Source organism: Falco biarmicus, chromosome 11 (genome assembly GCF_023638135.1).
Source record: "Falco biarmicus isolate bFalBia1 chromosome 11, bFalBia1.pri, whole genome shotgun sequence".
NCBI classification, from domain to species: Eukaryota; Metazoa; Chordata; class Aves; order Falconiformes; family Falconidae; genus Falco; species Falco biarmicus.
In genome coordinates, this window is record NC_079298.1 from 31,872,594 (window position 1) to 31,899,838 (window position 27,245).

The window sequence follows — 27,245 nt, forward strand, 5'->3', positions numbered from 1 at the left end:
AGACAACTACTGTTCAGCAATCTCTTAAAAAATAAATAGTCTCAGTTATTTCCAGCGCAAAAAATGGAAACTTTAAGCAAAAGGTTTAAGTGGACCAGGGAAAAACCAAAACCAAACCAACAAAAGACTCCCAAACTGCATGCTCTTGCTTAGAGCAAAACCCTCTCCAGTGGGCATCTCTTAAATGCTTTTTATTTAAACCCACAGACAGTTCTGTACAAGCCACTTTAGGGTGCTACTATCACAGCCATCACACCTACAAAGCAACCAGCTTTCAGAAAGAAGCCACTAAATGTCCACAAAAAAATTACTGCCAGTCCTACGAAATGACCTGCCAACAGCCAGCTGCACCAAGGTCATGGGAAGCAGCAGCTTCAGTTAAGTTTTCTCCCACCCTCTCAATGCACAACTACTATCAAAAAAGTTACTTGATCAAAACATTCCTCCTCAAACTACTGCTTGAGTGTATTTCAAGACCTTCAGGTTTACTCACTTCATCAGCAAAAGGGAAAATGAGCTGCTATTTGTAGTTTTACCTTGACCACGCTAGCATTGCTAGTAAACCACGCTCCATCCTCATTGAGCGGTGCACAAGTGCTGCGGACAAAGTCCGATCCTGAAACTGCATCGTAAAGTTTCAAAGCAACCGGCCAACAAGTCCAGAAGTATTTGCTCTAAATATAAAACACAAAGCCACTTTGGGATTTATAAATATGTAAGCAACGACCAAGGCTAGACTAAACTAATGAACATGTGTATTCCAATTCCAACAGACAGGACAGCGCTCGTATGGCTTCACTTAGTTATTTCTTACAATCTATGCCTTATAAAAAGGTTTTTACACATATGAAACACTCATATACCAGTGAGACATAAAATCAGGATGTAATCAAATCTCTACAGTTTTATGTACAAATCCTTCAGGACTTCAAGCTGCAAAACTTGAATGTGAATAATTGCATCTATTTTCTAATAAAGACCATGTGCCTCAGGAGTCAAGTACGCAAGTTTAAGAGCGCTGCATAGTATTTTTGGAGGTATTTCTATTTCAAATAAGCAATCCAGTTAAGCAGAGATAAACAGGCACACACATCAGGGACCTTGTTTAAACAATGCACCAGTTATTGTGATAAATCTAGCTGCCAAATCTAAATATAGACTTTTAGGAAAAAACAATGGAGTTTGAGTAGGAGACAGACTTCTCATATTTACTGTTTACCTAATTATCGAAATGAATGTGCAATTTGGCCTCTCTCCCCTTTTCAGACTGCATGACCACTCTCCCACTCAGAGCCAAGAGAGCTCTGGCTGTTACTGGAAACGCAGCGTGATCCGGCACATTTGATGCTACGAGTGCACTTGGTGCAATTTCAAAGCTTGCATCACGGTTTGGGTATGTGCGTACTCCGCTTCCCCCAGACAGCCCCATGCCTGACACAAGGCAGATAGGCACCGCAGGACTGAGTCACAGCTACAGAAACAGGCATTTTTAATTTTTTTAATATATCTTTTATTTTATTTTTATTAAATGAAGGCATGGGGGGAAAGAAAAACCCCATTCCAAACCCACTCGAATTTTCCAACTTTGGGTGTCCAAACAGGAAATGAGAGGAGGAGGGGGAACAAGGAGGAGAAAGTTCTTTTATTCAGGGTTGTATTTTTAAACTATTACTAGGTTTGTTTTGTCATTCTGCTACAGAAACTAGACCTGTGTGAATTAATGTAGCCTTATTCTTTCTAATTTTTGCTAAGTCCATGCTGCAGTATTAACCTAATCTCCTTACATGGGACATGGCTGAGCATTTGCTCCCCCAGCCCTGCTGGAGCTGGTGTTTTTCCACCACAGATATTTCTAACTGCAGCATACATCCACCCATACATTCCCTCTTCCCTCAAACCATGTAGGAACAAGTAGAATTCACTCCTTCTGTGTTAGGAAACAAAATCTACATACCGTGGACACTGAACCCAAAATCTTGAGTTGTTCTGAAGCATACTACTGTAATGTGATTTATAACCATAACGTATAGAAAGGAGCACTGCTGAAATGCTTTTTCTCCTTGCTAAAAATACTCCTGACTTACACTGCCTTTGCCCTTCTTGATCTATTGATATTTATGAAAGCAAAGCTCAGTTTTGCTGGGCAGGCTGAGGCTAGAGGAGAAAAATCTGTGCCTGCTATTGCCCGCTCTTATTTTAGTTCGTAACAGTTATGTAGCACATTTATTCTCATTGTTTCTAAACAAGTTAAAACTAACTTGTATTTTTTTTAACAAGTTTCTCTCCCCAGCTGTCATTGCTAGGGTTATTGTCAAACTATTTTTTTATTTCCTTTCTCCATGCTTGCACAGCACAGGCCAAACCCATTCGCAACTTCCCTCCCTAGATGCAAGTTGCCATGCTTAGATCAATTATACAGAAATACAATGACTTACAGTAATCATTGGGGAAAAAACAAACATATGGAGCTCAACTTATTTATAAATATCTTCAAAAAGGAGCCTGGAAACATTCCACCCTGGGCTGGTGATGCGTGAGGCAGAAGTGGTGGGGAGTGGCAAGGGAAGAGGCAGAAGAACAAGGATTTTTTTTTTGTGTGTGTGTGTGTGTCTTAGTTTTGTTTTCTTCTTTCCAAAAAAACAAGAAAGGCCAGGAAATCCTCCCAATTCGGTATTCCCTACACCCCCATGTTAGATGAACACAAGACCTTTGCTTCCTGTTCCTTCCTTACTTCACAGCAAGCCGATGTCAGATCTCCCTGGAATGCTACAAACAGAGAAAAAGCCCCGTAGGTCAAACCCTGCGTAAGGGTTATACTATTTGTTTGGGTAACGTGCAACTTCTTTTCCCATACTAGTGCATCCATTGTTTTAACTATGAAAACCCAGGTCAGGTCTTAAGGTCTGTAAAGCTCCTCCTACACGTTTCATCTTTAAAACAAAGATTAACCGGCCAAATCACCTGCAAAAGCCACAAGGCTCTCCTCTTACCACCGCCAGCCGGAAGAATTTTGGGGTAGAAATGGTTAAAAGGGAAGGAATGATGGAAGGAAAAGACTCCAGAGCTCAGCACAACTTTCTCCCTACTTGCAAGCCCACTGTACGGGAGGTCAGACGGACAGGGGACCCAGTTAGATCTGCTCTTGCTCACACCCGATATGGAAAAGTAAGAAAGGTGGCAGAACACGCTTCGAAGCCTCCTTGCCAACCCACACCCTGGGGTCCCGCTTCAAAGCGGCTGTGCCCTCTGGTACCCAAAGGCACAGTGACGCACAAACAGCTTCAGGCTAAAAGGTGCTGGTGGCACAGGATTAACACACCGTTTTGAGACTTGGGGAGAAGTTGTGTGGTTTTACCATCATGTAGTTGGCATGATTTCCAGCAACAGAGGCCAAAAATCACCTCCCTGTATAAATACACGTGTAGGGACGCGAGGACAACTACAACCAAAACAAAATCAAGTTTTTCCCCTCTGAAAAGCTGTCAAGCATATCAGGTCCTTCTTTTATCTTCTTGGCCGTCTAAAAAAATTGACAGAAGAAAACTGATCCTTACTCTGGAATAAACTGGAATAGAGGGGGGGAAAAAAGGTGTACGTCAGAGCTTATCTTCTTAAAATACAAACCCCTCAAGGAATATAATTTGCTGCAATTAAATATAAAAAGACAACCCTCAAGATAAGCCTTAACAAATCACCTTAAGAGTTTAATAAGTTGGGTTTGGTTTGGGGGATTTTTCAACTGACCTGTCAAACCCACTTTTGAACTTCTCCCGACTGATGAACACAGGAGCCTGAATAGAAAGTGTGCAAGACAGTTCCAGGTGCACTGAGATAACTTCTTCAATAAATAGGTTTAGAATATTTAATTCTTAAACTAGCACAGGTCTCAGCTTGTATCATGCATAACTACTCTAAACTTCTGCAGAGCGTGATATACTCATCTACCAGACACACTGACATCCACGGCAAGTTGAGTATCCTGCCATCCAACTTACTGACTCAGGCTCTCACAGATGAAATTCTTAATGCCAAACGGCTTGAAAAGAGCTGATAATACTATAGATATTTACTGTCCTACAGTAAATACACCATTGCTTTAAGACTGGTTTAATCACTGAGATTTAAAATAACCCTTACGCACTTTCATAAAAAAAAAAATAAGAAGCTCTCTTGAGTTTCTCTTTCTTTTTTGAGTGACTAAAAATTTAGATACAGGATCTCCTTCCCATGCACAGAAGAGAAGCTCTTTTTTCCTGTATTTTCTTACTGGCTTTGTTCCATACACAGAAAGATGTTCTCTCCAATGACCTGAGAAGTGGTATGTTCTGTTGCCAGAGTAGATACCAGGATTCATTGTGTACCCAGAAGACAGGTTGTAAACTCTCCCATGCTTTCCCCCCAAATCCCATTTTGCATTTCAGTGTGCCTAAATTAAAGCGGAGGGTTCTTGTCAAGTGAACAAACACTCGCATTTCCTGCCAAACCACTAAACCGTGTTCAAATCTTAGAACGTACACCCAATTTAGCATGTCTTAGTGGTTTGGGGGGAAATTCAGGTACGCAGAGGCTGTTTGCAAAGCTGAAAGGGTCTGCTTGACAGAAGGAGGATCATTAAGACTGTCAAGTGCATGAGAGAATCAACGTGATATTTACTACTGCATCCTGGATTGCAGAAGTACAAGCAAACACAAGCAAATCCAAAGCTCATCGCTCACGCCAGGCTGCTGTTGTACCCTGCAGAAGCTCTGGCTATGAGGTGACCTTGTGAAGCATTTTGCTGTTCTGAGCTGTTTAAAGCCTTTCTCTTTGGCGATTGTGGGTTTGTAACTCCACAGTTTAAGGTGCCACATCCAAGGAACCTGTAAGCAAAGATGGGAGAACACAGGCAAATACCGCTTAAGCTGAATTTGTTACTGAAATCAGTCTACAGTAGAATTTCAAGTCCACAAAAAGTTTTCCAGAAATAGTGCAACAGAGATGATTGCACATCAATTCCTTATTCAGAATCTTTCTGCCACATTCACTGGAAAAACAAGTTAGTTTTATTCCTATTTTCCTACTCTACTAAGTCTTTTCAGTTAATTTTTCCACTCATTCTCCTCTTTGCTCTTTCCATGTGACAACCAAACACAACCAAGAGATGGATTAAATCACACAAGCTTTCTTGTTATACTCCCTGGTTTTTTCATAGCTGAATAATCCATAATCGATTCCATTCCCATTTAAAGGGATTTTAGGAGTTAACTTCAGTGATAAGTAATCAGGAGAGTTCCCCCACCTGCAACTCTTCTTTCAGTCCATTTTCAAAAGTCCTTCTTATAATCACAACTCTATAGACTATCAAATTAATTAGTTCAGATTTAACAATGCAAAAAGTATCTATTCCAACACTAATATAAATTTTCTCTTTTTAACACTTCTAAAAGCTGGCAATGAGAGGAATATTGAACTGAGACCTTCAGCTCCTTTACCATTAAGATCTCTAAATTTTGTATGAGACAGTTAAGGGAATTTCTGAATGAACAAGAAAGTGGCAATTTCTGGGTAATCCTAACTAAAGCCAGGGTGGGGAAACCACTGCTCTCACATTCTTTTTCTATTATTAAATGCAATATAATTAAATGCAAGGTTTCCTAGTAAAATAACTGAAGCCAATCACCACAAACTACACTACTGGGAAAATTAAGCAGAATGAAAAACCAATGCAGCAATACAAAAGAGGTTAGAGACACACAGTTTCTCACTAAAGAAAAAGGACTAATAAATGTGTCTTTAAAACTCAGAAATTTAGAGCCTGGAATAATGGGGGGGGGGGGGGGGCCCATAACATAGAGAGGAAGGGGAAGGGAAGGAAGAAACACGAATTATCTCAAGATCTTCACTTCAGAGATATCAGAAGTAGTGAAGAAGCACCAAATAAATTCCACTGCAGGTTCTTCTGACACAAACAGGTCTAACGCTGCCCTTACCTGGCCATATGAATTTGACGACTGATGTAAAGCTCTTGAAATCTGACAGCTAGAAAGCTGTAATTCAGCAAGGGAAGTTATTTTTGAGCACTTACTCAGGAAAAAGCTGAATTTAGCTCAGAGAAGAACTAGCCGTTGCCTGTGATTGCCCCAGAAAGTAACTGGCAATGTCAAAAGATGCCGTTGCCTGTGATTGCCCCAGAAAGTAACTGGCGATGTCAAAAGATGCATACAGGGATTTTTAACATTTTAAAATTTACAGACACAAGCAGGTAATTAATGTTTGCACTTTTTCTGACTAGCCTAATTATTACTTTCAGCCCCAAAGCAACTTTCAGTATTAACAGTACTCCAAGTTTAAATTCACTCTTCCTTCTACTTAAACTATCATCTAATTTGTTCTCTCTTCTCAGGCCCAACTAAGGCTGGCAATCTAATTTTAAAAACTAATTCTCCCCTTCACTGCTATCTGATAACAACCCTTAGGATTGCAAATTTAATCATGATAATAGCAGAATATACTGACAAGAGAACCCAAATGCTTCCAGTGTTTACACCAGCAGCAATAATTGGTGTTTATTCACACAGTGGTAGTAGTGGAGAGCTGGTTAGGGGAAGGCAAAATAGCTTCATGCCACAGCTGATACTACAAACTTTAGGTGGATTAACATGGCAATATTAAAAATAAAACCACCTGATTATATTTGGCAATTAAGTTAATTTAACATGGATAATGAAACATTTAAAAAAACTTCCCTGTTCAGAATTACAGTGGCTTTCCTCTGGTACAGCTTAATTCAGTTCAGAATTAATTCTTTGGAAAACATCAATCAATCATTAAAAAAGCCTGTCCCAAAACAGCTGGGATATCTACAACCTGTGATGGAGGGGAATGCACCAACCTCCCAAACTCAAAAATACCCTTGGCAGAGTGCTCTGTCTACTGAACTCTTGAAGCAAAAATACAGGGAGGATACTAAAGAGTATTATTAGTCCAGTTTTTGAAGCTGGAAATAATACTACAGTGTGGAACTCTTAACTATCCTGTGGAGAATCTAAGCCCGAGTCTCCTACAGAGCTAAAAAGGAAAGCATGGTCTGCAGATTTGTCAGAGAATACAACATGCGCTCTGAGAACAAAGAAATACCCTATTTTGTCATGTCAGAAAGGGACTGCAAATTTAATTCCACAAAGAAAAGTGATGATGAAACAATATAAGTAGTCTTGTTGCAGTCCCTTGGTTATTTGTAGTGAAGATACAGAGATAAAAGTTTACTTTTAGTATAAGGCATCTTCAGAGTCAGTATTAAGTGATTTATTACTAATGACCACTTTGCTTTTTAGAGGCTAGAATGTTTTCATTATTTAAAAAAAATAAATATATTAAGCTCCCAGTAAACAGAAATAGGAACTTACACACACTCTTTAAGATTTTGTACTTACACTGCTTAATTTCCTCTCCCTCCTGCAATTAATCTGTCTGCAGGGGAAAGCACACACAACATTCTGTGCTTCACTGGGTTGATAAGAAGCATGAATATACAATGTAATGCCACATTATTTTTGAACAGGTTTTGGGTTTTTTTTTCCTTTAAGAATATTAAACGACTTTCTGAAGACAGGATTCTGATGGCTCCATGACTGAAGAATACAGTATTCCTAAATCCAAACCAGGCTTAGAATACTTCTGACACCTGTATGGCAAGAATTTCATTAAGCAAGATGCTTTCGTTAGTAATTATGTTCTACAGCACGCTCACTTGAACGGGCAGCGCAAGTGTCACTGCACTCAGGTGATTCAATTAATACTGAAACTCCCTTAGCCATGGTGCTCTGATATGGCAGCTTAATGGCTACTATCTTTAAAAGTGGCACTATTTTACATATGGCCATTTACTGTAAAGGTCCCCAGTGTATCATCCTCAGTAGTCTCAGATATAAAAGATATTCCTCATGCTTAAAAAAAAAAATAATCTTCTGAGGTACTGGAGATGCCTGTTAGACTACTGGTATTTACCTGTCAAAAAAAAAAAAAAAAAAAAGTAATACAAAGATGGTGCAGCCCTGAAGGCTGCTACTTTTCTGCTATTTGAGAGGTTTGATATGACAACTTTAACTTCTTCTTAACAGCTTCTTGCATAACCTTCAGGTAATACAGCATTTGTGGCGATGCAGCTGAAATAATGGGTGTCACTTCAAATGTTAACTAAAAGGAAATGCAGCATATAGTTAGAAAACAAAGGATAAAGAAGGACTTTAGCTAAGCAGTATAAGTTTTTGCAACTTTACTGTTCTTTAACGTGTTGAAATTTTATAAGGCAAAGACGTTAAAGAAAAGCCATTTTCAGTGGATATAACCATCTCTCCAGCTAGGGCATGGCTCAAGCTAATTTCAATTTATCTCAAATCCAAAAAACAATTTGCATTTTCTCCTGCAGCTGTAGACCAACAGACAGGCAAATTAAACAGTTTTTAAAAGTAACAGAGATCTCAGGAGAGGAGAGATAAACACAACCGCATTTGTTAAGCTGGCAAAATGCCATTTGCCTGCTTTGACCATGACTTTTTATAACCTTTCTGTTTTAAATAAAGATCAAAACCTTAGGAAGTTCTGTTTCACCACCACTTCACAAAGTGTTCACAAGTTCTTTACTATAACCAACCTTAAACATATCTATATAGAGGGACCATTAAAAAGCCCCACCGTCTCCAAGTAAGCGGAACGTAACTCCTGCTGCAATAGCCTCTTGACTATGTCTGCTCTTACAGAGAAGTCGCCACTTAGAAGTCCCTTCTAAAAACTGATGTTCCTTCCTTTAGTTAGTTCATCTCAAAACCTCTGAAAGCTGCTGTGAGTTCTTGGTGGTAAAGCAAATACATAAATTTGAAACATACAGACCCAAGATCACTTTCAACTACCCTGCAAGTAAATCTCTCACTAGGAAGTAAGACTGAAAGAAGATTATTTTTTTCGATGGTATGAGAAGAGTGGTAATCAGACACAGACCCTACACAGTAAAGGCAAAATGCTTATCAGCCTCTTCTCCTGCAGACTTTTTTCTTCTGCCAAAATTACATGCGATAACACAGAATAAAGTCTAGTTCTATACCCTTGCTGCTCCTCATAATTTACACACCGGAAGATAAATACTGGAAGTGTCCTTTACACTGCTCTATGTTTTCTTCCTGTGCCATTTCTTTTCCCATCTGACCACTCATTGCAGTGTTCCTTTTATCCATGCACCAGTATGAAGATCTGGCAGCAGGCTGGGATTATGGAACTGAGGTCTCAGCATCCAGCCTTCCCCAAATGAAGAAACCAAACTAGCTTCAAGCACACAGTTTCCATGGGGCAGAAGGTGTGTTTGTATTTCTACACCCTGCCCAAATAGTTTTTCAATGGGTATGCCTCCTCTGAGGTCACCCTCCCATCAGTTGTGTTTCATACCATTCTCCTAGCATCCTAAATTTCCTAACATCCTGCAGGTATTTAGAAAAAAGCATTTAACACATCCACACAGTGTAAATAATTAAAGTCAAACAAACAAACAAACAAACAACCCCCCCCAAACACCCACAACTCTCTCCAGAGACTCTGAAATCATGCTAAAAGTTACCGACCCAGAACTTACTACACGTTTCCCTATGGGCTGTGTTTCCCTCATCAAGGAATTGTGCTTTCAAACACTGATGGCCTGCAACTTCTCTGAAGAAATCTATGCAAGGTAAATGCACGTTTTAGTCGTTTAACACCTGCTAGACTTCCCTACAAAACCCCTTCTACGTTAATTTGCAGATTGCCTGTTTTTCAAGTGACATTTCAGCTAGAATCATTCCAATCTGCTTATCTCCGAAGCAAGGAAATGCATTTATTTATTTTTATCCAGTTTCTTTTTGTAAAGACTGGTTAATTTACCTGAAGCCCCAAGTTATTTACAGAGAGATCTGGGAGATCTCCTCTTCAGTTTGCTGTATTTGTCATGCCACCTCTGTCACAATGGAATGAAGGCGATTACTCTGTTTCAAGTGATATCTCCATTTTTCCTAGAGGCAGAAATTCATGGTTTCTCAGAAGTCTTGGGTGAGCAAAGCGAGACTAGTAAGTTTGGGGCTAGGAGGGAACAGATTGCCGAGATTTCTTTCCTAGCAAAGGCCAAAGCAATACTTTACACATTCAGCCTGTAACTTCTACACAAGAGACGCTGCTTACATCTGCGTCTGCACTGTCCCCGCCACAAACACAGGCTCAGTTGCAGCCTTGGGACAAATTAGCAGCAGCCAATAACTCACACAAAAGTCATATTTTCCAAGAACAACATTTCATTAAAGTTTACATATTACTAAAATCGGCATTGCACAACCTTACCACATGGTTCCAGTTGTGCCCTCCTGTCCTTACCAAACCCTGGAGCAGAGAGAAGTTGCTCTGCTTGGGGAAGGGTTGTTTCGGTCTCCCGTAACTCACCAAATCAGTCCTAATTAGTCCTAGTTATCGAAGAGCCTTCTGCCCTATTACAGATTGATTCACTCAGAGATGCCACTGCCAAAATTGTTTCCTGCTGTGGCAGTTTATGATGTTTGCTTTGCAGTACAGCAGCATGAAGAAAGGATGCTTGCACCAGAAAGACACAAGGCTAATAAAATAAATTCCTGAAATGTAAGCCAGCCTCTTAAAAACACTCACCGGGTACGCATATAATCACACTCTATAATTACTCTAATTTGCACAATTAAGAGCTGGATAAACACCATAAATTTAAATGAAAAAACCTCAGGCACAGGCTGGTGCTGCTACTGGAATATTTTAAAATCCAAAATATACAACACTGCTGACGACGATTTCTGTAACCACTGCAACATGAGAGCACCTTGCTGAAATCCAGTTAGGTACTTGCCACCACTTCAAAAGAATAAAAATAAAGCAATAAAATTGTTTCTCCTACAGCTTACTTATGAACATTGTTTTCGTCTCAATCCCATCTTTTGGTACAGTCACAACTGACGCAACACTTTACACGATGCTGGTCTCCCGCAAGCTCCCCACTCCTCCCCGAACCTCCCAAGTTAAAAGCCATCCTACTTACACGGATTGCTGCTATTATTTAGCCCAGCTAAGACAGAAATCCTGGGGCTGGCTAAGGAGCAGACTAAAAGTGACCGTGCCCCATAACTAGCACATTCCTCTGGAGAACCACCTTCTCCACAGACAAAGGTTTTGGCATTTCCAGGTAGCCATCTCACACTGGAAATGGAAGAGGAAAAACAACAATACCCAACAGCTCTCTGCCTGCTACCACGTTCCTCCTCCTAGGCACCTAAACCAACGCTTTCTGATCAGTTATCTTTCCCATCAGGCAAGATGTTTCTCATACTCACCACTCAACGGCTTTGTCTGCACTAGCACCTTCCTCACCAGGCTTGCCATACTGGAATTTTTACCCGCGTTGTCTAAACCTGCTCAGGACCAAACTGGGTGGAAGAGTTAAAAAAACCCGTCTGCATCTAGTCCTTGCGTCTCCACTGGCCCCTTGGCTTTTTCTACTGAGGCTGCACAGCGTCTGGATGAACAAGGCTGAAACACACACACACACACACGTGTGCACGCACACGCACAGGAAGCCTGGAACCGAATCAGTATTAAACTCAGTGACTTCCTTCTTCATGCTCCAGTATCTCTGCTGTAAACAAGCACTGCATATTAGCTGAGTGAAGCCGAAGAGTCCAGCGGAGAAGGACAAAAGAAGGGAGAGGCTCCAGCAAGGAATAACTATTTTAAATACACAAACGTCTTCCCATCAGATTAAAACTAGCTTTCAAATTAGGCAAATTCTGAAGCCATTGTTATGACAGAATAAGTCAAGACAAACAGGAGACGCTGCTTCCTCCTCTGGAGAGGTCTCCTGGATTTCCAGTACGAAGCGTCCTGTAAACTTTCCAAGTGCCTGAATGAAGGACTTCAGAAGCATTTGTATCGCTTCAGGGACAGAACACAAAACGAGGGGGAGACAGATGCAGAAACGAGCCCCAGAAGAGGCACCACCAGCTCTAACTGCTGCACCTTGCAATGTAGGTGCCATGAACGAGGGGGGGGGGGGGAAACTTGGCTCATGTCTGTGTCAGACCACATGGCCAGGACTACCAGCGCTGCCCCACAAGGCAGCCACCAGCTCTCAGGAGCAAGGTCAGCCTGGCAGGAGTGCGTGTGTGTACAGGGACTAGACCGGAGTGAACTACATCCTCTCCGATGGTGTTTCATGAACAGCCTGCTTCTGTTTTGAGACACCTTCGCCTCACCCCACAAAGCTTCAGGCTCCCTTAGTCTTCAGTAGGCTTTCCTCCACCATTTTGAGGCATTTAATTCATGGCAGCTCTACCTCAGAGCAAACTGGAGAACAGATCCACCAGTGACCATCAGACATGCCATCAAACCCTTCTGCACAGTCCCAGAGGGCACTAACATTTATTTGCCTCACTGCTGGCCACAAACGCTCTCTTGAGAGATAAAGACAGCAGGCAGGTCAAGTTCTCCAGATGCAGAATGCTCCAAAAACAGACAACAATGGCTCTGACTGCTCTGCTGGATCTCCAGCAGGCTCATGCACTTGGCAGGGAGGATGAACAAGGGCAAGCAGAGCCCAGGAGACAGATGGCAGCAGCCACTTCTGCCTACTGCTGCGCTCACATGTCCTGCTGCAGACTGTGCCAAGCTGGGTGGCTCTGGAAAGCATCCTACCTGGTCTGTGGAAGGAGCGAGCCAGACACAGACCACTGCCCATCCTCCCCAGCTGCAACAGGCTGCAGCAGCAACCCTCCAAACCTGCAAGCCTGCTGCCGTCAAGGAGGCTGGCTGCATCCAAGCATCCTTGGAAAAAGAGAAAAAGGAAGATGGACTGGGCAGCTTTGGTCCATCACCAAGTGTCAGCCAAACAGTGACCATCCTCACCCTTGGCCAGGACACAGCCATAGTGGCCTTTCTGCTTGCAGCAGCCCAGCTGCTGGAAAATGCAAGCCTGTTGGACTTCTTCCTAGGGCAGGAAAGGCCGAGTTGCATGTGGCTTCACAGCACGAGAATTTTTCCCTTGTCTCTGACAGTATACCGAAGTTATAGTAGTTCTTGGTCTGGGATCTTCAGCAGCCAGTAGCTTTATTGGTAACACTAATGAAATAGTGTCTGACCACTGCGGGCTTTCTCAAACTAAGTCACACAGTGGCCAGCACAAAAGGCTGAGTGAAAAGAAAGCTGACAGCTTGGCAATACTTGGGGCTAGGATGCTAAATGCCTGTCTGAAAAACCTGCCATCTTATGCCTTTTCAGACAGACACGTTATTTATCTTTCTGACAAAGACCACTCATCTCACAGAAGAGCTTTATTACATCTAAGCTGAAACACTGAAAGATCTGCAACTTCAACAAACATCCTTTTTATTACCATCTTGCAAAGTTGGCTACTAAAAGATCCCCCATTTTTTCTTAATATGGCAACAGCAGATTCCACAGTCTACCTCTTCTCTTCTTTCCACCCTTTCTTTCAAGGCAACCCGAATTCTCATATAAATAAGCTAAAATTAAATTCCTGATATCCTTTAAGGCATGTGACTGCAAGATCCAGGGGTTGGGGTCAAAAAAAATGAGAGCTGCTCTTAAAATCAGACTTCACATGAATCTTCCCAGGGTACGTGGGACAAGTTTCACAACAACCCTCCACATAAGAGAGAGAAGTCCGATTACAGAGAAGCAGGGGAGCACAGGGCAAGCAGTGTGCAAGCTCGTCAGGCCCCTGCTAAAGGGTGGCTTCTCCTTCTTCCACTGTCCAAGCTGAAAAAGCAACGCATTTTTATGGAGGAACTGCACACGGTTTCAAACCTTAATTTCCATTTAACCAGGAACAACGTGCTAGCATGTAGGAGTCTGACAGAGAAAGCCTCCCTCTGTGCTTGCTCCCCTTGGCCAGTGGCAGCCACCCCGCGTGCCACAGCTGGCCCGTGCCCTGCCAGAATTCTTATCCCAGACGTTGGCTCACCTCTCACTCTTCTCTCCTGACAGCTTCCGAGATACAGGCAGGGAACTGGCCATGCAAGTTGTTATTCTGGCAAACTTCTTAGCTAATCTTTCAAGCGGGCCCTGTGATCAACCTCTATCTATAACACGATGAGTCAAAAGAGGAAAAAAACCCACCCAAACCCAGAACGTTAACTGTCTCCAACAACAAAATGTGAGTCCACATCAACTGGACTTAAGACTGCCCAGCCATGCAGACATATACCATGCCATAGGACTGTGCCTGGATACATACGTGCACATCCAGGGACAGCACAGGACCATCCCCAAACTCTTGGGTAGTCCTTGAGAGGTCAGGAAGCTCACAGCTCACCTTGTGACCGGCACCAGCGCCAATACCATGCAAGTCTCATTTGGGAAACTCATCTGTACACAAGATAACGCGAGGTTCGTGTAGTCCAACATGCCAGCTAACTGCCTCAACACAAGTGTTTATGTGCACATCTACCCAAAGACATCCAGAATTTCATTGTTCAATTGTAATGAAATCACCGCTACAGTGCAAAACACAAATCATTTCTTTAATAGGCGTCAGCAGAAGAAGGCTTCACATTAACGCCCTCATCTCTGCCAAGTACTGAAACAATTACTGCATGAATATTAACAGGGGTTCCTTGGCAGGATGATGCAATTATTACAGAGAATCTCAGGAGACACTGCAAGACTCTGCACGATGCCTCAAATTTGTATCAATTTAAAGAGCGATTACTTCAGGCAGCAGAGGCTCCTCAGCCTGGTTACAGAGGGGGTTCCACGTAATAAAAATAACAAGCTCCAGGATGAGATGGCTTGGGAGCAAGGGAAAGAAAACACCGTCACTTCCACCAACTGCACTCTGAGGAGACACAGCTCTTCATGTTTTCAGAAAGGGCAAAATACCGTAGCAGCTATGCTGCTTCTCACAGCCCATAAGGAGAGGAAAAATGATTTTGAACGTGGTATTTATTTAAGGTCACATAAAAAGAAGAGTCTGGCCAGTTAACCCCTTGAAGGGGTTTTTCTGGGATAAACCAACACTGTAACATACAGAGATGGGAACGGAGAGAACAAACAGCAGCTCGCTGACTTCAGAGCAACAAAACTGTGCTTAAACCCTTCCGCTGACTTTCACTCAGCCCCGCTTCCCTGGCATTAGGGGCTTTCACCTGTTACACACCAACCTGACCAGTATGTTGTACACTCCTGTGCTAAAAGCCGATTACAGCTTCTCACCTCATTCCAGAAACACAAGGAGTTTCCGCAGCTGAGCCTGCCCACCTTCATGGCTCTCTTTCTTGGCACCTAGGATTTTCAAACAATCTTCAAAGATTTAATACTTTAGTTTAAAGCTTCACAAGCAGCACGTTAAACCTGGGCATCACCCCTTCATCTGCCATATGATTATTGAAAGTTGCAGTAAAAGCTTGTTCCTAACAAAACATACGGTCAATCATATTTTTAATATTACATACAAAAACTGAAATTAGAATTTTTGCTTCAATTACAAATATACTCAAAAGCAGAAGTTATCACCTTGGGTAGCTTGGATTGCAGGATATATTTTAAGCTTGGGATCTCATATTTAAGATACGTGATTCTGGATCAAAACAAAGAGGGCGTTAAGATTCCAGGTCACATTTGTACTAAGTATCCACTAGCACCTCCAATTTTACAGGCCTTACCAGAAAGGAAGGACATCCTCTCCCCACCCTTGAATACTGCTCCTTCTACAGACTCTTAAAAAAGAAGAAAAAAAAAAAACAAAAAAGAAAAGCTGACACCCAGTACAGTGACCTGATGTTTTCCATGCATTTGCCCTCTGATAAGCACAAAAATGCCTTCTGCTGGGCGTTTTCCCTGTTAACCTTCCTGACCAAAAACATTAATGCTCAGAAGAAAACAGAACCTAATGCAGTAGGTAATGATACTAAATATAAGCAATGAGTCAAATTACTTTGTTTCTCAGGCATTCAACTTAACAAGTTGTTTCAGAAGTTCAAAAACACAGTCCCTGCACAGACCTAGAACAGCTGACCATTTCCCATTTTTACCTTTTTCTTTTTTTTTTTTTTTTTAGTTAAATTTATTCTTAAAAACAGAATCATTACAGAACTCTGTGAAACAGATGCGGTTCAGGCCATTTTTTATAGCAGTTGTTACTATGAAAAAATCCTCATCACCAGCGACCATCTAACAAAACATTATTACAACTGGCTTAAGTAAAGAGAAAGGAGGTACAGAAAAAAGGAGGACAGGGAGCATCCAGGAGACCGCTGTGAGTCCTTTCAGAGAGCTCCAGCCACGGGTTTGGCAACGAAGCCATGGGATCATCGCGTGCACTGCTGAGGCAAGACAGGTTAATTTGGTTCAGATGGCCGTGGCCGGGCACAAAGCTGAGTATGCAATGGGGGAGTCTGCTCCCTGACTCCACCAGCTCCAGCAGAAGGACAGGAAAAGTCCAAGGAGTTCAACCACCCTGGAAAGCAAAGTCTGAGGCTGGCAAAGTGACAAAGCCAGCAGGAGATGCTTCCCGCTATGCGAAGGACAGTGGGAGGCTGCTTTTAAAACCGAAAAACACACACATTTTAAAAAGGAGAGATTAAATACCTAACAGACAAGTCAAAGGAGGAAATCAATGATGCATTAATAGTATCAATCATTCTCAAAGTATTTACACAGTCTGTATTCAAACACTTTCTTTTAATAAACAAAACAACAAAAAAACCCAACAGATAAAAGAGACCTGCTGGATTACTTAAAAAAAAAAAAAAAAATCACATTCACATGTCCTTTTTTTTCCCTCTGAAGTTTCTCTCTAGAGATATTGACCAGTTCCCCAGCTCCCAGCCCTGCAAATTGTGTCCAACATGGAAAAATCATCTAACTGAAAAATTCAGCTTTTTAAGCTTCTTCAGTACCATGTGTCTCTGCACATTAACTAGGAATCAAGACAGCCAAGGAAAAGAGCACTGAGACTACATAGACTGAAGATCACTAGAAATTTGTCTCCAGAGATGGTCTTTACTGGGGAGCAGAAGTATATTTATTTTTATGTCTAAATGCCAATAGCAGCTCTGTGTCTCTGGTTTGCTTTAGCAAAATTTGAAACACAGGAAAATTATCAATAACTGCAGGCACTACTAATGCTGCCATGACTGATATAACAATAACGCTTTACAAGACATCTATAGCAAGAGGCGGTGCGTGTGGGGATAACCACAGACGCTTCCAGAAACGTGCTGACAAAATGACATTGTTTTCTTGAATCCAAGATGTCAAAACCAAATGTCTCTAATAACCCTTGATAGGAAAAAAAAACCCCAAAAAAACCCTGTAGAGAAAGTTGCAAACATGGAGTCACCCTCTTCTACATGCAGCATGAATTCTCTCCAACAGAGCCCATCATTTTACCTACACCTTACTGTCTGCACAATTGAACTTTACCAGCAGCTCAGCAAGTTCTCAGTACAGGGCTGAGGTTCATCCTCCCCCCAACAATCATGGCTTCACCATGGCTGTGGAGGCCTGAATGTGTGTGGTACAGTTCTCGCTGACGTTTCCAAGAGCTGTTTTGCCTCAATTTTTTCAAACTTCAGGCTCATTCCCTAAACAGATCTCCCCGACAACCCAGCTCCTCTGGAAGAAGTCGCCTTCTCCCTGCAGCTTCTCTCACCCATGCTTTGCACACTTCATAGTAGGAAAAAACGAAGAGGCCAGGAAGATGAGGCCAGGTCCTCTGACAGCGGGTTGTGGAGGTCAAGTACAGTGAATCTAGAAGAGGGGATCTCATGTCTGTCCTTCGAGAAGTTGTTGGGATCTGCAGGGCAATCTCTGCAGCGACAGGTGGCTGCAGAACGGAATAGGCAGTCTGCTACTGCATGCAATTGCCTGTTCTGCCCACACACAGAACCTGCAAGGATAAGGCAAGAAGTTCTCCCCCAAAATATACGCTACACTGTGACAAGCATTTCTCACCTCTAGCACATCATCCCTGATGAACAAATCAGGTTTACCAGAGTTAAACCTTGAGTGAATGACCCAGAATCCAGACAATTTATTGGAATTTTAAAATTAACAGAAATTTACTGGAAACTGAACAACAAACAGCCAGTGGTTCATTCTGCAGGTTAAGGTGCTTTTAAGTGAAATGAACAATGAAGAGATTACACCTTCCTAATCAAGCCACACATTAGAAAAATGCAAGGGAGGAAAGAAGGGAAGGGGAAAGTCAGGGAGGCTGAGGATAGGAAGCTAAAAAAAGATCAGGTATCTGCAATAGATTAAGTGGGGAGAACACAGAAGAAATGTGCACTTCAGTTTTGTCTTTACATACTCTCCTGGTCCTCACACAGGACTTTGCAGTCCTTAGCCCAGTGTAAACAGATGTACATAAGCTGAAAATGGACATAGCATCTCTCTAGAAAAGCAATTTGGGGTGCGTTTGAGACAAGTGTATTTCTATCACCCTGTGTTCAGCACAGGGAGGAAATGCTGTTTGCACCTGCAGAACATCCATCTCAATTCCGATTGCTGTTACCACAGGACGGTTCACGGTTCTTGCCACCAGCTCTGCTGGGAGGCGAGATTAGCAATTTGTTCTCAGCCCCAGTGCAGAGAGAAACACGTCAGACCTTGCTTTACCCTGCACTCCTTTCAGAGGAGGATCTCCAGCCACAGGATTCTAGAAAGACAAAGGAACAAACCTTACTTCTTGGTGCTCCACATACAGAGCACACAATTCACTAGTATGCTAATAAATTACCGATTTTATTACAGAATATTGCCAAGTTAAAATAACAAAACAGCACTATTACTGTGTTAGTAAACTACCTTAACTTTCGTAACTGTGTGTTTTGTTATTTATAAAGTAACTGAATGTAACTGGAGCTTTGTCTACTCTGTGAGGTAGAAGAGACTCAAAGATATCTACCTCCCCCATTCTCAGTCACCCCCCCAGTGATATCAGACTTAATCATTTGCAGCTTTATTGGTAACTCCTGAAGCCTGGAATAGGATATCGACATCTGCAATAAACCTCAGAGGAGGAGGCAGATGTTAATTAACATAAGGATTTTCTTTACTAAGACAGCCAGCCAACCCAAAATAAAAATGCCATTTGTTAAAAACCTTTCTCAACACCTAACAATTTGTCTCCCTCTCACCTGCTTAAAATAATTCTCATGGCTCTTAAAATATTAAAATACTCCCCTAAGCCTTAAGGTTAAGTTTTAAACATGCAAGAGGTACAAGCCCTTTTGTCTCCACAGCTCCCACGCTTGTCACCTTTCCAGGCAACTGCATCCCTGAGACAGCTCATGGCCACCAAAAGTGGGGGGAGGAAGAAAAAACAAAACAAAACGAAACAAAAAAAAATCCAAGTCCTACAATCCGTGCACCCCACCAGCAGTTGCAGGTCACTCCTCAGTACTGGAGCATCCCTCTATCCTCCATCTCCAAACCTTCATTAAAAGGGACTACTGAGCTATGGAGCCAGTATAAAAGGGGAAAAAATTCTGGTGGCAGGGAGCTGTGAGGCTCTTTAGTTATTATGAAACTGCTCCAGCACATAATAACCACCAGAACCACACTCAGGATGTGGTCCCCAAAAAGGGGCTGTGGGCTTACGGCAGAGGACGGTGTAAATCCACCCTCCACCTAGAGTGATCCTCCCAGCAAAAATTTGGCAGTGAGAGAGAAGCCAGGGTGTTTGGGTCCTCCAGGACAGGAGAAGAAACTGGCCAGTCTCTGCCTTTCTCCTCTTGGGATCTCCCTCCTCCCCCACCACAAACCAGACATTTTTAATCGCTGCGACTACATATGAGATTGCACGCCTTCGCAGTTGGCAGACAGCTGCCAGAAACCCATTCTCAAACCCTAAACTTAAGCACACTCATAAGGAAAACAGAAGAGTTCAGAACCGCATGAGAATCTTGTAATTTGCTCTCTGAAATAACCCTAAAAGCCCGTGGCAATCCACGTGCAAAGGAACGTATTTTTCCTCATAAAACCTCAAATGAGCATTTCGATCTCATGTCATCATGGGAATCAAAACTGCCATTTCTGAAAAATCATGGATTTATATACATTGGCTGTGTGAAAGTCCAAACGTGTAGTTAATGAAGCAATTGCTTTTCCTTTAGTAGAACAGAAAGGCAGTCATTTTCAATTGTTTTGCACAACTCTTCCTCAACTGCTTTCCTGAAGAGATCTTTACATGAGCACACGCACACTCTGCCACAGGGCAGGCACTTGTCTTTTAGAGCAGGCAAGAGAAAAAAAAGCTAGAAGATATTGTAGCCCAAAAAGTAAATTACATCTTCACACCAGACTCTAGCTGTGTTACCAAATGAAAATTAGCGAATTTTCCCCTCCTCTATGCTTGTCATCCTGGGCTTTTGTTTGAACTACAATTCAGGAAAACCCACTGACCTTCCTCACTGGCCTCCTCTTCAAAAGTTTGTCTGGAGAGGGTGAAAGCATGAAGCAGGAGCAGTATTTATGAGATAGACGCTCATTTTACTGAAGAAATTAGGAATATCTTTATGCATGAGCAACAGTTGACTCGACCACAGTCATTGCTTTCTTGTGAGTCTAACTATGAGTCAACAGTCGGCTGAAAAACTTCAAGGTGCAGCTGAGTGTTATGCTGAAGTCGCTCAAGTTTTTCTAAGAGGGGCTATGTCAGACATTTGACAGGCTGTGGGACTGCAACCAGTGGAAGCGGCACACAGCTCAAAATTTACTTACCGAGAGAGAAGCCTTCCCCACAACTGTAAAACACCTCTGGGATACCATTTTCATGAAAGGCAAAAGGCACTCCGGACCCTCAGAGCATGGTTTCAAATGCTAATTCACCACTGACATGTCAATAACCAGCTAGAATAATTTGTGCAAAATAGTTTTATGCAAAATGGTTGTTTTAAAAGATTGGGGTAGGGTGAGTGAAACCCACAAATCCTCTCATGCATTTATTCTCCTGAGTAACGTACAAACTTGAAAGTTGGGCAAGGGGACCAGAGAGATTGTCCCTTTGTCACAGAGAGAAGAGAAGGCTTGGCCTCTTGGTGGCAGCTGCTGAAAATCTTTCCAATTCTCCATGGACTGAAAAAGAGCACAGGTGAAGACATCACCGTCAAAAAAATATGAGTTTTGAAATAAAATTCAGCAAGAAGGCACATTGCTCCATGTTAGGCAGCGGTAAGGAAGGGAAGCACACAGACAAAAGAGACAAGATAGACCATGGACTATAGAAGGAAATGAGAGAGGAGGAAGAAGAGCAAGAATAAAGCCAGACTGGTTGTTTTGCGGATGGGAGAAGATATGAAATATAGGAAGTATAATAAGCAAAGTGTATATAACTGTTTCTTTCCTATAAAACCGTATGGGACAAGATCATACAGGTATTTTTCACCACAGCTAACAAGCACTTATCCGCAGGCTAGTAAGCATCAGGTATATTTCTCCAAGGAATTAAGGAAATACTTGTATTAAAATTAAAAATAAAAGAGAATGCTCACTTAATCTGCTATGTGATCTGAATCCCCATTTATAAATGGCAGGGACTGGAGACAATGAGAAATTGCTAGATTACACAGTCCTCTGCAATGCAGTTAGCAACAGCTGAGGGGTAAAGTTGGAAAAACACCAACGGACTTAAGAATGCCAAATTAAGTTTGCTTGCACAGTTGCTGCTAATAAAAACCACAAAGCCTTTGTCTCTGCACTGCCTCATTCATTCCACAACATAATACTGAAACAGAACTAAAATCATGGAAAAAGCCTAAGAAAAAAAATCCTGTCTCAAACATCACCAGTCTTCACTTGACTGCAGGGAATGGAGCCGCTGCAAAGCCAGGTACAGCTTCACATATGATCCTTCACCAAGGATTTTCGGTGAAGCCCGTTCCCAACACAGGCAGCAGTTCACTTGTTACTCCAAGTGCCAAAGACAGAAACACACACATCCCAGCAGGAGAGAGGCACTTCAGCTTACAGCACTACGTGTCATTTCAAGCCAATGAAGTCATGACACAGAATCAGACAGGAAAATATTTTCCTACTATCTCACAGATAAATGGAACTTGCTAAAAATTTATTAGAAGGTCTGCTGGGAGCTACAAAAGTTTCTTCGTTTTCTAGAGCCACAAACTCCTCACCAAGCACGAAGGTGAGGTGAATGAATCTGCGATTCACAGAGAGCGAATGTAAAGAGATAATGCGCACTGAGCTACAGAAGCCACCCTGTCGGAGCTCGGTAATTACATGAACGAACTGATCTATTAACAGCGAGTCTAAATACAGCCCCCCAAGGGGCTACAACTCAATCAATGGTATTTTGAAAGGAAACGTTGCTCTTGCAAGGGAACTGCAATGGCAGAAGGGAAGACTAGCCATGTGGTTATCAGCCACAAGACACTACCTACTCATGGAATAATAAATCGTGCTATTTAAAAAAAAATAAATACAAATTACACTACAAAGAATTTTATTTCAAACAGGCCACATTTAGAAGTACATCAGTGAACTCAAATTTGCCTTTCCACAGCAGATTACAGATAGAAATTCTCAGCTTGCATCTAAATCAGAGGGTTTCCTAACTGCATTAGCAAAGTAAAAATTACAGAGCTGTACTTAACAGTTTTATTGTTGTGAAAATGATTCTGACTTCAGAAGGCAGCTTCTCCTGAAGTAAGAAAGATGCGTCAGTGAATTACTCATACCAACAGCCCTTCGACAGTTAACCCTACCTCTGGCACGGGGAGAGTTACTACAGCAGCACAATGAATTTTGTAGAGCAAACTAATCCCAGGAGCCCCCTAATAAAATTCCGATGTAGCCTAAGGAATCATCCTTCAAAGAAACACATTTCTGACTGTTTTCTTGTGGAAATGGCACTGTAAAACAGATATTTACCTTCTCAGGTCAGGCTTACTGCAATTAGTCAAATATCTGCATGTTTCTACAACTTCAGATTAATTCAGTTTTATCTTAGTCATACACTTAAAGACCATGGTTCTGGAGAATAGAAAATATTCGGGGAAATATTTCATTTTTCTAAATATCACAATTTCTTCTTTTTATAAGTACCCAGTATGTAGATATCATCAAGTCTGCACATGGCTATCATCCCTTTTCAAACACTCCATGGCACAACATACTGATCTTTCACAAATAGCACTTCTATTTGCATCCTGGCCATGCTATGTATTGCTCTTTTTCTAACAGCGGTTAGAGGAAAAGAAAAGCTTCTCCATTACTCCCCTTTACAATGGGGAGAAAGAAAAAAAAGCACCTATTAGGAGCTGCTGTATCTATGTTACATGCAATTCAACACACAGGAAAAGCCCTTTGAAAAGGAGGAGGATTATTTGCATGTAGCAGAGGCCAAGCTGTCAAAGAGCAAAGCTAAGGAAGGCTGCACAGAGATGTGATGCTGCATTCGTTGGAAGTGCTATCACTTTATTACCCCTCTCTTCAAGGAATTTGGCAAACGTGCAGGACTTAGCGAATCCGAACGAAAGGGAAAAGGGATAAAGAAATGAAGGTGTGGCAAACAATAGTCAAAACCAAGATTATTTGCAAAGGAACTCTCATAAATAAACATGCTTTGTTGCCTGCTTTTTATTTTGCATCTTTCAGATACCTCTTTGCTTATATTGGTGCATATGTTTGTTTTTTCTTTATAAAAAAAGCCTGAAAACTGCACACAGCTTGGACTGTCTCTATGACAGTGTAATGCTGTATGAGCAGTGAACAGCCACAGGCCAACAGTCAGCAACTTTAAACACAGCTGGCATTAGGGATTCCACAGACTGTGGCCTTTTTGTTACCAGAGCTGAAGGATATGAAATATTTTATCTCATTTGACTAACACATGTTGCTCTAGCATACTCACATCTTACGCAGTCTAAGCTTTCAGTCTGAAACAGAAGTTTTAAAAATTTGTATTTTTATATATCCAAAGCAAACTGAAGCATTAAACATTAGTCCACTGGGGTAAACAGCCTGGAATGATTGCTCTGATGATACTTTTAGGAAGCTAACATCTCATCAGGTTTGTGGTGAAGCAGGATACTTGAATTATAAATTGGGGTTGTTTTTCAATCAACTGTTTTTATCAGATCTGCTCCAAAAGAAAACACAGGCAAGACAGAAAAGCACCCAAAGAATCTATCTGAAAGATCAGGTAGGAAAGGAGTAACAACAGGTGTTAAAGAGAAACCTTTTAATTTCCCACATTGAGCAATGCTGGTTGTAAATAAAAACAGAAGTTTAAAAAAGAAAAACATTGCTCTAAACTGTCAAGCGTTGCTTTATTCAAACTGACATCAGTAAGAGAATTGCTGAAATGCCCAAGTCAGGGCTGTGCCAATATGCCAATGCACCATAGCAGTAGGTGCCTGCATAGGAAGGAGCTCCACTCCATGTTGCCAGTGGAAAAACCACCCTAACACCACCTCCTCCAAAACACACTCAGTCTCTTTTTTGAGTAAATAAACTCAAAAAGTAAAAAAACACCTCAGTTTAGTTTTTTGAGTAAATAAAATTACAAACACAGCACCCACACCTTATGTTATTGAGGATGACCATCTCCACATACAGTTATTTGGCACATGGAAGCCACAATCATAAATTATGCTTTTACTAGACCTGGTTTTCCTTTTATCTTTAGTTACACTGCACCGCCATCCAGGGCTCTCTGGGAGGCTCAGGCTCCAAGATCCAAGGGACTGCCTTACAGTCTGTAAGGCTTTTCTCCTGCATAACACAAATCCTCGAGCTTTCAGCCAGTCATCCTTGTGCCATAGCCAGCTATTTTATTCATCCCTCTAAGATGAGCATCAGTAATACGCTTACACCAGATACACTTTAGACCCCATACACGGGTAAAAATCACAAAGCAGGACATGGATATGCATAAGCACCTAGCCTACAAACCTTCTGGGACTAGTGCCAGTTAAGAAATGATAGTAAGAACGGTTTTATTCAGCAAGGAAACTTAAATCAGGTATACAGGAAGCCTTCTTGCCTGGTTTGCTATTTAGGCACTAAGTCTAGACTGGGTATTAAGGCGTAAGACTGAATTCTGCATGGCATCATGTTCATAAAGTGCATAAGGAAAATCCCAGTTTGAAAACTAACAATCAAATTCAAGATAGTTGTAAGCATGACTGTAAAACAATAATGCCAAGGAAGAGAAAGGGATACAAACATTTCTCTGAGGCTAAATATCGAGAAAACTGTCAAGGGAGTCTCTCCTTCAGTGAAATCCCTCCTTAGTGCAGAGGACCACTTCAAAGCCAAGCTACCGCTCGCTGAAATTCTTCAATTAAATTGGCGTAGATACTTCGAAATATGCTTCGAATAACAGAAACTGGCCCTGAAGGCTCCCTGTAGAATTACTTTATTCAGATAACCAACAAAATAAAGATAGGTGAAAAACTACCAAGAGCAGCACAAATATCCTAACTTTAAAAAAAAAAACCAAACCCAACACTTCAGCCTTCAGAAGTCATCTTTCTGCCTGCTCCGAAACAATAGGACACTGTTCTCTTTGTACTCCTGACATGTTTTATTTCAACAACCACACCCAGTTCTGGGAAGGGCACTACGATAGCGCTGATTTGTTTGCAAGATGCTGCAAGGTGAAGTCAAAGTTAATGATCCCATATCCTGTTTAATTTCTTTCTGTTTTTCCCCACACACACACAGATTTCACACTAGTAAACACAAAACCAAAAATTCACTCCCATATGTGCTAAAAGGAAAAGGGTGAAAGGGGTAAAAAAAAAAAAGCTATCCTATACTAGCCACTGATTAAAAACCAAAAGTAACACTGAAAAGGAGTGTAGCAGAGCTCATGAATAGCAACGAGCAGCTGCAGGCAAAAGAGACTCAGCAGAGTCTCTTGGGATCCATGTACTCTCCAAGTTAACAGGGCACAGGCTACGGCAGCCCAGGGAAATACCGCAGCAGAGTTTCCACCACGCCGTCTCACCAGTGCATCTCAGCCTTAATTGTCACAAGCTTCAAAGCAAGGAAAAATTCTGTCCTCCATACATTTGAGACTCAACCTTTGCAAAATCTACAACCGTCACGTAACTCTTGTTCAGTAGGGAGCAAGTCAAAAAATCAGGTTTGCTTTACATACTTCTGATGGTTTTTGGGTATAATACCCTGAGCTTATTTTCACTGATGACCTAGACAGACAAATTAGACTGACACAAATCCAGACTACATCAAAATAAACCAGTGCACACATTAGGGAGGGGTTGGGGGTAGTGGTGTACAATATTTAAATATTTAAGTTACACATTACAATGTACATCAGGTCCTCCACCTAAACTGAGGACTTGAAGAGGACAAGCAGGTAACTTTTTTAAAAAATCTGTTTTGTGTTATGATCACCAAGCTGGCTACTCGGCTAGAACAATAAAAGGATTTCAGCCAAATGAGCATTACTTCCTCCAGCCCGTCTTTTAAAAATTAAACTCTGTGAAGATAACGACAGTCATGCTCAGTGCTAATTATAGCAGAACCGTTATAGTGGCTAAAAAGGCTAAAAAGAGGTGGTGGGAAAGGAAGGAAGGTAGCTTAGAGGAAAAAAATACAAACCAGGGAATGGCAAACCTGTCACGTGTCTGTCATGCTTCACCTTCATGCAATGCTCACAGTGAGATGGAAGGTAGGAAGCGCATAAGCTTCCTTGGGACAATGGAAGTCCCAAACCCTGAGGAGCAGTCAAAGGCTGAGTGAAGCCCCACAAACGCTGTGAGATGCAAAAAACCAGCAGAAGTCTGAGTAATGTACAAATTAAGTGGAAAAAATTAAGGAAAGCTTCTTACCCTGCTTTTTATCCCAGCTGAGCGTACAAGGGGAGAACTATCCTGCTCCCACACTTGAGCCCAACTTCTCAAAGGCCAGCCTGGACAGAGGACAAGTACGAGGCTGTTTTATTTTAGGGTAAAGGAGACTGTTGCCCTCAGCAGTGATTTTAGCAATAGAAGCAAGTAAACGATAAACCTAAAGAAATCCCAAAGCCAGCGAGCCCTGTGAGGACAGGAGAGCATGCTGCCAGGCTCCTGAAGCTGCCGAGGAAGAACCTCATTTTCACATGTAATGTGTACTTGCGTTTTCTTGTTTTATGATTTTCTTTCTAACCCTGTAATCAAATGTTTAGCAGCTACTTTGACAGTACACATACTACTTTTTCCTTCTATTCCTAAACTTTGGCTAGT

The 27,245-nt window shown here is 41.8% G+C and overlaps 1 protein-coding gene across 4 annotated transcripts in view; it reads right to left on the minus strand.

The window, feature by feature from the left end:
- The window catches only part of RASAL2 (RAS protein activator like 2), a 187,917-nt gene that overhangs the window by 138,101 nt on the left and 22,571 nt on the right, over positions 1 to 27,245 (minus strand). The window contains exon 1 of one of the 4 annotated variants that reach the window (XM_056355868.1): positions 11,346 to 11,518. The exons of the other annotated variants lie outside the window; for them this stretch is intronic. Coding sequence (XP_056211843.1) covers positions 11,346 to 11,394 — 49 coding nt within the window. The 5' untranslated portion in view covers positions 11,395 to 11,518. Of the gene's footprint in view, positions 1 to 11,345; positions 11,519 to 27,245 lie in introns of those variants that run through there. 4 annotated transcript variants of the gene reach the window in all.